The sequence below is a fragment of the Medicago truncatula genome, chromosome 1 (genome assembly GCF_003473485.1).
Source record: "Medicago truncatula cultivar Jemalong A17 chromosome 1, MtrunA17r5.0-ANR, whole genome shotgun sequence".
Classification (NCBI taxonomy): Eukaryota; Viridiplantae; Streptophyta; class Magnoliopsida; order Fabales; family Fabaceae; genus Medicago; species Medicago truncatula.
This window is the reverse complement of record NC_053042.1, coordinates 31,782,601-31,794,044: the sequence shown is the minus strand read 5'-3', so window position 1 is coordinate 31,794,044 and position 11,444 is coordinate 31,782,601. Positions and strand designations below refer to the sequence as shown.

Genomic DNA, 11,444 nt, shown 5'->3' with positions numbered 1-11,444 from the left:
AGGCTTATTGATTAATGCATTAGAAACTAGACACTTTCTAGCTGGAATTTCATGGAGTACATTTCTTGATTAGTCGTTGATTATTTTTCTGATATTCTGTATCCAATGGTTGCAACTTGCAAGGTTATTTTTTACTGCAATAAATTGTTTTGAGATATTGTGAATATCTATCAAAAATATTGACGCAGCGAACATGTATATATTTTTTTTTGACAAAAACAAAATGATATTTCATTCATTTAAATTCGGAGATTACACCAATCAACAATGTTAAAAACGTAAATGATGAATCTGCGAACAAACTCACAACATTCAAGTTAATAACATATAACGGCATAATGCTTACAAAAATATATGATAAAATTAAAATGATTGGAATATTCACGCCTTCCGATCTACAACGTTGACGCTCAAATCTTTAATTGAATAATCGATCCTTCAATTTGAATTAAATGAACACCGCAAGAAGACAAAAAATCAAACAACGTCGAACAAGACGACGAACAACAAACCACCACACTTAGATGATGCAATCACGAAGAAAAAACTTAGATCTATGTGAAAATCACTTATTTAGATTGAAATAGAGCGAAAAAGATGAAGATGGGTGATTTCATGTCAAAAATTGACCCAAAACCACCCGAAGAAACTAGAAGAGAAAACCTAGAAAGAGAAAAAATTAGGGCCGACTTGTTAGAGAGGGAGAGAGTTTTATATCTGTATTATAAAAACTGAATATCTATAATTCTAACAAATGCTTTTAAGGTCTATTTGATGATTATACAGGAAAATACTTTTTAAGCAAAAATTAGAGTGCAAAAACATTAAACGGTAACAATGACTTATGTTATGCTTGATTTTGATTATCAATTCTGGAATTCTCTTCCTTATTTATCAGTTGTCTTCTAGTTTTTTTTTTCTTTTATGTTGCTTGGTGATTCTTGTAATATAATTCTGTTTTTCTGATTAGTCGTTTGATACATCATCTGATGGAGGAACTTATTTTTTATTTTAAAAGTATAACTTTTCAAAAAAAACTCAATAGTCACAACAAAAACCTTAACATGAATATTCCATATGATAAAACTATGATTAAGAAAGAAAAAAAGTAATGAAGATCAATAAAGCTACAAAGGGCAAATTCATAACCTAATTGTATAAAACAAAGTTAAGAAGACCAAATTTGTTCCAGAAAAATAATTCTCAGAAAGAGAGTCCCACCAAATAAAATTATGATCAGAAAATTCGAAGTTAACCACCTTATCTACATAGATATTTCCTTCTTTGAGAATATGAGAAACACGAAAGGGACCATAACAAAAGATTTAAAATTCATGACCATTTGTTGCAAACACATTCCAACTAAAGGTTAATTATTTATTTTTTTTTAAAGAACCAAAGGTTAAATTTAAATCCCCTGTTTTTTAAGGGTAAATGAGAAAATTATTTTCATATCATATATATTGTGGTTTCTAACTCATGAGCTCCCGCCCCGTGTACTCTTTCTTTAGATCTAAGTTTGAATCTCATTGATGCTAACAATTCTTATGTTGAATCCATTGAAAGAGTTTTGCTTTAATTTTAATCGGACCTTCGATAGTGGACAATGAGATTAGTCCTACGAATTAGTTTGTTATTAGTTAGATATAAAATTTCCAAATTTTTTTAATAAGTTAGAAATATATAAAATTTATTTCAAACATACACAAAAAATTAAAGTGGGGTACTTTGCTAGTTTTCCTTGAAAAATCTCAATAGCCCATTCACACATCTCATATCTTGTTTGAACCGAATTAGGGTTTTTATCACGCAAGGGAAGCAAGACATTCTTGCTCTTTCTAATATAATAATAGTAATTCATAAATATAGCTAGATGCACTATTTATTATCAAGTCACCCAAAAAACCCTTCATCCTTCAAAGAGCGGGGTGATTTACGATATTTTTGATCTGAAAGCATCTCGTTATATAGTTTTTCTTCTTCTCCTTCTATCTAAATAAATGATTTTCACAAAGACTTAATTTCTTTTGTGTGTTTTAGTTGTGGTTTCGTATAAATGTGACTGTGCTAATTTGTTAGTTGTTTTGATACAGTGTTATTTGTTTTTCTGTATCATCAATTGCATTGTTCATTCGATTTAGATTGAAATATTTTCGATGTTTATTACAAATTTAAGCAATGAATTTGACCTTTTTTTTTTTTTGTCAAGTAGCCTAGTGGCTAGAGCTTACACAATTTAATTGTGGAGAATGGAGTGTCCGAGGTTCGAACTCCAATTCCTGCATATAAAATGCGATATCCCTACCAATTAAGTTAAACTCACGGGAATAATTTGACGTCTTTAATATTACAGATTTAGAAGTATAAATATTCGGACCACTTTTATTTTGTGGGATTTATGACCATTTTACCGCTTTTGCTATAAATATGGATGTGTGAGGTTTGTTCACATATCATCACTTAGATTTTAGGGACTTTGAGATTTTAATGAACGGGTATTTATTTTTGGTCAAAAAACAGAAGTCACACAAAAAATGCACATAATTATCATGCGTATAATGACGTAATTACAAATCATGTTCATTTCCCTATCCTTGAAATGATTGGTTGGTACATTTTTTTAGCCCAAAATTAAAATGATTGGCTTATTGTTTAGTCTTCATGTAAAAGCAGAATTTGAAAGCTCCACGTAATCATTTGTCATTATTTTGTGGATTATATTATTGGAACGCATAAACGTTTTGTCGCTTGTAAAGTGGAATCTTTTTAAATTACTTCATACTTCTTTGCTAATAGACCTATTAAACCTAATTTGGATTATTCAATTATTTTTCTTATCTTCTTATGCTCACTCTTGTAAATACATACCGTATGAATAACAATCAAATACATATACATATATACAACAAAGGGAAAAAGAAAAAAAACCTTTGTTGGCTATTTAGCTTTTGGCTTTTTACTAAGAGTGTAGTTTAATTTAACTATCACATGAAATATACACTTGCTTGATTAGTACATATACTTTTAGACAGACATTTAACTGCACACTAAAGCAGTCAACACTCAATAGAAACCAAACTTTCTTTCCCTCTCAAACCCCAATTAATTAGTATAATTAGTTATACATTTTTTTTAACAGCCAATATTTTTGCAAGCTCTCAAACCCCTATAGAAGTAAAAATAGTATAATTAGTTATATAGATGTTTAAATATGCAGATAATCTCTGCAAATATTTTTTATTTTACTGGCAAAATGTTTGTTTTGTTTTAGTCATTATAAATATACTATTTCTTTTGGCTTAGTCAATGTAAAATTTATTCATACTAAAAAATTTCTGTAACATGTCAAATATTTAGTTTTAGCCCCTCAAAATAATTACTAAAATAAATATTACAAAGACTAATTTGAAGAGAATCAAATTTTGCAAGAACCAAAACAAAATACGAAAGACTAAAAACAAAATGTTGTACATTTTTCATGATTTAAAACCAAAAAAGGTATATTTGCCGTGACTAAAATTATAGTTATATATATTAAAATAAAGCATGGAGAGAGTGTATTCTCATGATTTATAATAGTTTAATTATTTCATTAAAATTCTGCACTAGTTAACTCACTTGGAAAATATATTTTTCTTAAGGTATAAACTGAGTTCATATGCTAAGGGCATGCATGCTGATGAATTCGCTCATGCCTAAACTGCATGCGTGCGCCGTACCATGACGTTTTTATTTTTTTTTATTTTATATTTTTTGAAAGACCATGACGTTTATTTATATAGATTATAAATTATTGCAATGATTTTCTGTCCAAAAAACAAATTATCGCAATGATAATATAATTAAATTGTAAAGTAATTTTCAAAAAAATAATTAAATAGATATCATATTTTTTTTCTTTTGGAGTTTTAGCATGCATGTCACTTTGATCTCTATGGGCAACTATAGAGAGTTGTTAGATCTGGATGCAGCTCAGGAACAAGATCAAAAAGTCTTGCCAGTTTTTAAATGTGGTATTAGTTATTGTTATTATTATTTTTAATTATATCATCTAATTAATACTACTTTTAACACACCAAACACAATTAATAATAATAATAATAATTTTCTATTTTCCAGCATATACAATAAACGTCTTTAAAAATATAGACAATAAACACGACCAACAAAATGTAACACTACATTAATTATAGTTACATTAGGCAAGTCACACACTAACTAGACACTCTTATTTTGCCTTTCGGAGAAGTAAAAAGGGCAGGATTTCATTTTTGCCGCCAATTTATTTTCTAGTACACGGTTCCACCGATTGACGAATATTTTCTCGTATGGTTCCACCGATTAATGAATATTTTCTCGTATGGTTCCACCGATTGACGAATATTTTCTCGTATGGTTCCACCGATTAATGAATATCTCCGACAAGAAGAATTTTCATCCTTTTTTCGGGAAGAATAATGCATGATAGCCTATCCAGAAATAGAAAAATACCATACACGTCTAGACGTATTGCATGTAACATTAAAGAGAGATTGTATATGCAGGGTCGGTGTTCGAATTTGACAACTCACTTATTTACTTTAAAAAGTAAATTTTTTAGTTACTAAATTATTTGACAAAAAAAACAATATGTAAAATTACAAATGATTGATCAATGAATTCAATTCTTTGGTGAAACAATATTGATCAGACTTTGTCAATCCCCGTCGAATTCTAGATTACTAGGATCCCCTTTCATTAAAAATCAAAAAGCTAACATCAAAAAATAAATTTTAGTTTATATATGCCATAAATATAAAGATTTGCATACTACTTCCTTCGAATATTATTATATCACTTTTATTTTTTTATACATAAAAGAAATGGCAAAGCCATCATAAACTCACACACACAAAGTGGAAGTACCGAGGTTTGAACCCCGGCCAAGACGTCCGGCCTAACAATTTCGGTATTTTTGTCAGTTGAGCTAGGAGTTATGAGACTTATTATATGTCACTTTAAAAAGAAGAAAAACTAATGATGTTTTTAGTTTATTACTCTCTCTTTTTTGGCAGTTCTTTTAAAAAGAATTTTTATATTTCAATGAAGAATAATTTTATAATGTTCATAATTCTTTCTCGTACAAATTAATTTGTTTCTTACTACGAAATTGACAATAAAATACAATTCGAATGAAGTATTACTTAATTTGTGGGAAATTGTAAAAGCTTAGGGTGGAGTGGGTATTTTATAGATGATTTGTTTGGTTCAACGGATGATAGAGGAGGGGAAGAATTTTTGCGGAGGGAAGGAAAAGAAAAGGGAGAATAGGAGAGTTAAACATATGTTTGATTCAAAAGAGTATAGAGGGGAGAGAATAGATTTTTAATTCAATTTTATGTTTGGTTCACATGAGGAGGAGAGATATTTTAAAACTAAATTATATTTTTACCCTCAAGATCAGTCTCATTATTTTAAAATTATTCACTTCAAAAACAATTAAACATAATACCAATTCAAAACAGTCTCGATGATTCATCTAACTCAATAAAATGTTTATCAGAACATTTTTATTGAAGGAATGGTATTATAAATAACATTTTATTTGCAAATAAGAACACAGAATAAAATAGATGAAAAAAGAAAAGAATACATAGGAAAAGAAAATAGACGCGTAAAAAAGAATCCTAACAAAAAATAAATGCATAAGATACTAAATTAACGTAAAAAATGCAAGAAATAACTTGATAAAAAATGCAGGCAAGAACTATGTTAAGAGGAAAATAAACACAAGAAAGAAAAATAAAATTACGAGGATAATTATGTCAATGTAATTAAAATTGTAGTAACTTATCTCTCCTCCCCTAAAAAAAAATCAATTTAGAGGGAAGCAATTAGGCATGACAGCAAAACCTATACATGCGGATATCTATCCAAACCCACCCCAATTTGATAGGTTTTCTCCGTTTTGACTGGGTTTAAATATGTGTTCGAGTTTTTCCTGATTTCAAAACATGGGTACGAGACGAGTAACGAAGATATAGGTATATCCATCCAAACTCATACCAAAACTAATTCCCAAATGTCAAAATTACTTTATTACCTTCTTATTACTCCTTTTTTGGAGTGTCTTGTTACAAATATTATCATTGATATTTAAAGGAGCAACCAAATCATCTTGTTAATGAAATGTTAAGTTAAACATAGTGTTGGATATTGTATTACAAAATGGTCCTCAAGTTGGAAATTACTTCTTTTTCTATTTAAAAAAAAAATCATTGCGATTACGGGGATGAGATATGGATACTCGAATCTGGTAGGGATGGGGATGAGATTCAATTTATCATCCTTATTGAATATAAATAAGGTAATATGCAAGTATGTGACAATCAAGGATGGAAAGGGAAAGGTAAAACTCGTCCCGAACCGGTCCATTATCACGCATTTCTTTTTGGTCAACAACGTATTTATGCACTTCTTAAAATGTGCGTTTTACCAACTTATTTAATGCTCTAAATTAACAACACCTTCAAGGAAAGGCCAGTAGCAATAACAATGAAATAAGACACGGCAAATTAAGACAAGAAAAGAGAAAGAAAAAAAAAAGCAATAGAGTACTGGATGGACCTAGCAAGGGGCCTCTCATAAAAGTCATGAAATTATATGAGTGGTTAATTGATAAAGAAGAAAGACGATAAAAGTGATATAGTTCTGTCTAAGTAAATGCTCCATTATTCACAGGACCACAAATCACACTCACACGCTAAGACATTGTAATGTATGGTACAGAAATGAATCACAAATTTGAATTGTACTACGAACTAATAAATTTTCAGGTAAGCCCTGTTCTAGTTAGGAGCTATAGCTCATGACCAACGCCGTATGTAGTATGTACTATAATTCCACATTATCGTTTAAATAATTCAACTGAATTTGATATTGTCGACATTATTAAGTTGGACATTTTATGCAATTTTTGGGTTCAAGGCCGAAATTCTTCTTGCGTGTGCAAATTTTTAAATGTTGTTTTCGTAAGTTTAATATATGTAAGGTTCAGAGTTCGAACCCAGATCACCAACAACAAAAAAATTAAGCGTTGATTGTCACTCCATATGGAATCCTTAACATATTTATATTTTTTGTCGTCCTCATCTTACAAGTTAGCTTATGTTCTAAAAATCATTTTTGTTAAAAAAAAATAAAAATTATATGTTAAAAATAAATATTTATCATTTATGAAATCATTAGTATGTGTCTTAAGGACATAAATTAGCACGACCATTTTCATATTACCTTTTTAATAAAATCAATTTTAATATAAGAAAGACAAAATCCTTGTTCATGGTGTCTATGCTCTTTTAACTATATTAATGAAAAACTAATTTAACATGTATAGTTTTCAACTTTTATGTTTTCACAACATTTTTTTTTTTTAAATCTCTAAGTTATTTTGACTATATACTCGTTTCACATAATTCCTACGTACTTAACAATTTAACGTGAAATTCGCAACTATTTATTTTTTGCAGGAGAAACATGAATATTTGTTGGTAAAATGGTCTACCATCGTGAAATATGTGTTGAAGAGTGTGTATGGATTTTTAAAATATAGAAAGTTTGGTTGATAATTGCATGACATAATAAAAGTAATGGACAAGTTGGGGAGAAAAATATACAAAACTTAAATAAAAGGACAGGGAAATGCTTTATATGTTTTGGATGGTCATGTTTTGGCATCTTTTGTGTGTGGGAACTGGGACAATTCTTGAAACTATATTATTCAAAATTATCAAAAAGATTATCTCCATAAAATAATATGTTTATTTCATTGGTCTAGGAATTAATGCATTATTGGTCCTAGCGTCAGAGATTAGGCGTTGGCCCGCCTGTCCCGTTGAAATCTCTTCAATGTTACAGACGTTGCTTCATGTTGTTGAAATGCGTACTGCCATATATGTAAAGTACTATAGTAATTGTAATACCACTGTACTTCAGATGAAATTTCTTTTTTCATCAATTCAGATGAAATTTCTTATGGACGTGGTTGAACTAGCAAAATATTTGGGTTGAATAATTCATTTGATTTTGATACGAGGTGATCAAGAATGATAGTCAATTTGAAGTAAAGTTCCGTTGAATCGGTTTTTTGATGGTATTGCAAAACTCTAACACTCAAGTTAATAAGTCAATACGATGATTTATGTCTAAAGAGTTGTGTAGCATGCATCGTTATGGAGTGTTTTTATATGGCCGAGGAGGAAGCCTTGGAAGGTTGGAGTGTCTAGTGAATTACTAGTAAAATCAAAATTGATGAGGGAAATTAGTGATGAATATATTGAAATCCCTCACTAATTTTTTCTTTGCAAAATTTAGTGACAGAATTAGAGAGATTTTATATCTTCCTTCATTCTCTAAATTTCCTTCACTGATTTTTTTAGTAGGTTTGTCTCACGAACGATGGGTTTCCTGTGAGAACTTGTGACCGTTGGGAGGCTATTGAATGTTGGGAGATGTCACAAAATGCAGAGATGATTTGTTTGTGAGTTGAGCGTATTTTGAAAATGGGGGAGGAGTTCGAGTAGGATTGAATCTTGGTCCAATCCGGAACATTACTGGTTTTTTTAGAATGATTTAAGCTACGGTGTAAATGAAGCCAAGAAAGGGTAAAAGTTCAACTCCAAACTAATAAAAAACGACCTTTGTACTTCTGATGTACTACCTCCGGTCACTATTATAAATAAAAATCAATTTTTTAGGTTCATTCAATAAATGATGTATTTGATCCTAAAAAGTTGATTTTTGCTTAGGCTTAACAGCAGTTTTAGCTCCCTAACTTTTCCAAAGTTGCAATTTTGGCCCCCTAAGAAGAAAAAAAACTACCAAACCGCCCCTAAGTTTTGCATCTGTGCCAATTTTGACTCGGTCTACACTAACCGGCACCTAAGTGAGATGTCACATGTTTTTTTTTTTTATTTGCCAAAAATTGACCTTGGGATTCAAAACTGCTACAGTTGCAAAACTTAGAGGGGCAGTTTTGTAGTTTTTTTTAGGGGATCAAAATCGCAACTTCGTGAAAGTTAGGAGACGAAAACTATTATCAAATCTTTTGTTTATAACAGTGACCGAGGGAGAAACTTTTTCCGGTTAATTCACTTTACTTTGAACCCCAGCAACCTCCAGCCAGCAATATCAATGTAATTTTAAATTTTTATATAGTCTACTTTTCTTATTTATTCAGAAAACCTTATTTTCTGTTGGCATGTACGTTGTCAACAACCACCACCAAATCCAATATCAAAATGCATGTTATTTTCAACCGTTAATTAGATTTGAGGAAGACAAAATAAAAAAGGTAACCACATTGTTAGGTGACTTTCCAATTTAGGTTAACAGTCCCACATATAAAAATTCCCTGACATGTAAGTAAAAAATAACTCAAGTAATTAAAAAGAATAGTAACACCTTTCCACGTTGCAAATAACAATTCTAAACAAAACACCATAAACAAATAAACAAAAAATTTCATAAGATCTGCAAAATTTTATTCAATAGTATTTTTATACTGATACATAAAATTAAATTAACAGAATAAATCTGGACAGGATTCTCCAGCCAGCTGAACCAGTCTTATATTTATCTCTATATGATAATAATAATACCAACATATAATTCTACCATATATCATAAAATTTCTCTATATGATTAGTTAATAAAGTAAAATTTGTAATACAGAAAATTTTCTCTCTAGAGTCTCGAATTAATACTATATACGTACTTTATTTACAAAATTCATCATGCATACGTATCAAGTTCGTGCATAAGTGTATACACACTCAATCAAAAAATTATCACATGAGAGAACAAGCATTGGGATTCTCATCACTGAACATCTGAGGAGGTGGATGACTAGGGTGCATGTAATACGGTACTTGAGGTGGCTGCATAGGATAACCACCACCATGATTCATATTCATATACCCATTATTCTCCATATAATGTTGATTATTATCATAACCACCACCATAACCAGATTGATGATGAAATTGATCCATACCAGCATAATTACTACTTTGACCTTCATAATAATACATCGGAGCTTGTATCGGATACTGATACTCCATTTTATTAACCTCCACCTTCGCCGCATCTCCACCGTCCACTTTTTTCTCTTCTTTCTTCTCATCTTCCTTCTTCTCTTTCTTTTCTCCTCCACCGTCCTTTTCTTTCTTCTCTTCTTCTTTCTTAGGTGGAACAATATCAACGTTTCTCTTCAGCTTCTCTTTCAGATACTCTATCAAATCCTTTGGTTCCATTGTTCCTTTCACTGTTACTAAATCCTTGTCTCCATCTAGGTTCACCGTTTCAACTCCTGTTTAACAACATCATCATCATCATTAGCCACCAAATTAACAATTAATTAATTAAACTTAACTAAAAAAAATAAAATATACCAGTAAAGTTTTTTAAATATTAATGAATTAGGTCAACTCTCACCTTTGAACTTCATAATGATTCTTTTAATTTTCGTAATGCAACCGTCACAGTGCAATCTGATCTTCATAACCACCGTACTCTGAAAATTAATAAATAAATTTAATTAATATAAAGTCGGTTAGTGAAATAAAATTAAGCTTATGAAAAAATATTAATTAATTAAATACCTCTTTAGGTTTTTTTTCTTCAGGTTTTTTCTCTTCAGGCTTTTTCTCCTCAACTTTCTTCTCCTCCGGTTTTTTCTCGTCGGGTTTTTTCTCCGCCGGTTTCTCGGCTCCGGCGTCTTTTTTTGGCGGCGGTGTGAGAAGTTCAACCTTTTTCTTAGCTTTCTCAGCCAATTTCTCTTGTAATTTAACGGCGTCAAATTTACCGGTAACTGTCACTTTGTTTGAAGGTAGATCTGCTTTAACGGTTTCAACACCTGAATATATTCCAAATTTGTCAATGAATATTCTCAATTTTGAACATCAACTTTTCTATACAAAAAAAATAGAATGAATTTTTACAATTTGATATTTGAAAAAATTATATTATTACCGGCGAAATGACGAGCACTTCGTTTAATCTTCTTAATACATCCTTCACAATGTAAGTCGAGTTTGTAAACGACAGGAACAGGAGGACTGTCTTCTTTCTTTGCTCCTTCATCAGCTTTCTTCTCGGTTTCAATCTTTTGCTGTTATGTCATAAAGAAAAAACGTTAGAGAAAACAACAAGAACAACACAAAAAGAAAATATTGGAGGAATATTGAATATGCTATTGGTAGTACTAGTATATACTAATGAAAAGGTTAAATAATTAACACTAACCTCTCCCATGTGTGTGATTGGTAATAGGATATGTTAGATATTAGAATTGTGGTAGCTAAGATAAGATTTTGTGTTTGAAGAGTGGGGAAGGGAGAAGAATATATATAACCAATGAAACGGTGGGTGAGGTATTGGGATTGGTTAGGGTCATAGTCATATAT

At 30.4% G+C, this 11,444-nt stretch overlaps 1 protein-coding gene across 1 annotated transcript; it reads right to left on the bottom strand.

Moving 5' to 3' along the window:
* Positions 1-9,559: 9,559 nt before the first annotated feature.
* On the bottom strand, positions 9,560-11,444 carry LOC25483969 (heavy metal-associated isoprenylated plant protein 6). The gene is made up of 5 exons (XM_013612700.2): positions 11,284-11,444; positions 11,011-11,149; positions 10,641-10,894; positions 10,474-10,552; positions 9,560-10,348 (listed from the first exon to the last, which is right to left on the bottom strand). The coding sequence occupies exons 1-5, from the start codon at positions 11,290-11,292 to the stop codon at positions 9,828-9,830; spliced, it is 1,002 nt and encodes a 333-aa protein (XP_013468154.1). The 5' UTR covers positions 11,293-11,444; the 3' UTR covers positions 9,560-9,827.

Bases quoted from the DNA above. Each gene is read 5' to 3' on its own strand.
- LOC25483969 (XM_013612700.2), bottom strand. The intron at 10,895-11,010 runs GTAATAATATAA...GAATATATTCAG, and splicing joins AAGTGCTCGTCATTTCGCCG to GTGTTGAAACCGTTAAAGCA. The intron at 10,553-10,640 runs GTATTTAATTAA...ATTAATTTTCAG, and splicing joins AAGAAAAAAAACCTAAAGAG to AGTACGGTGGTTATGAAGAT.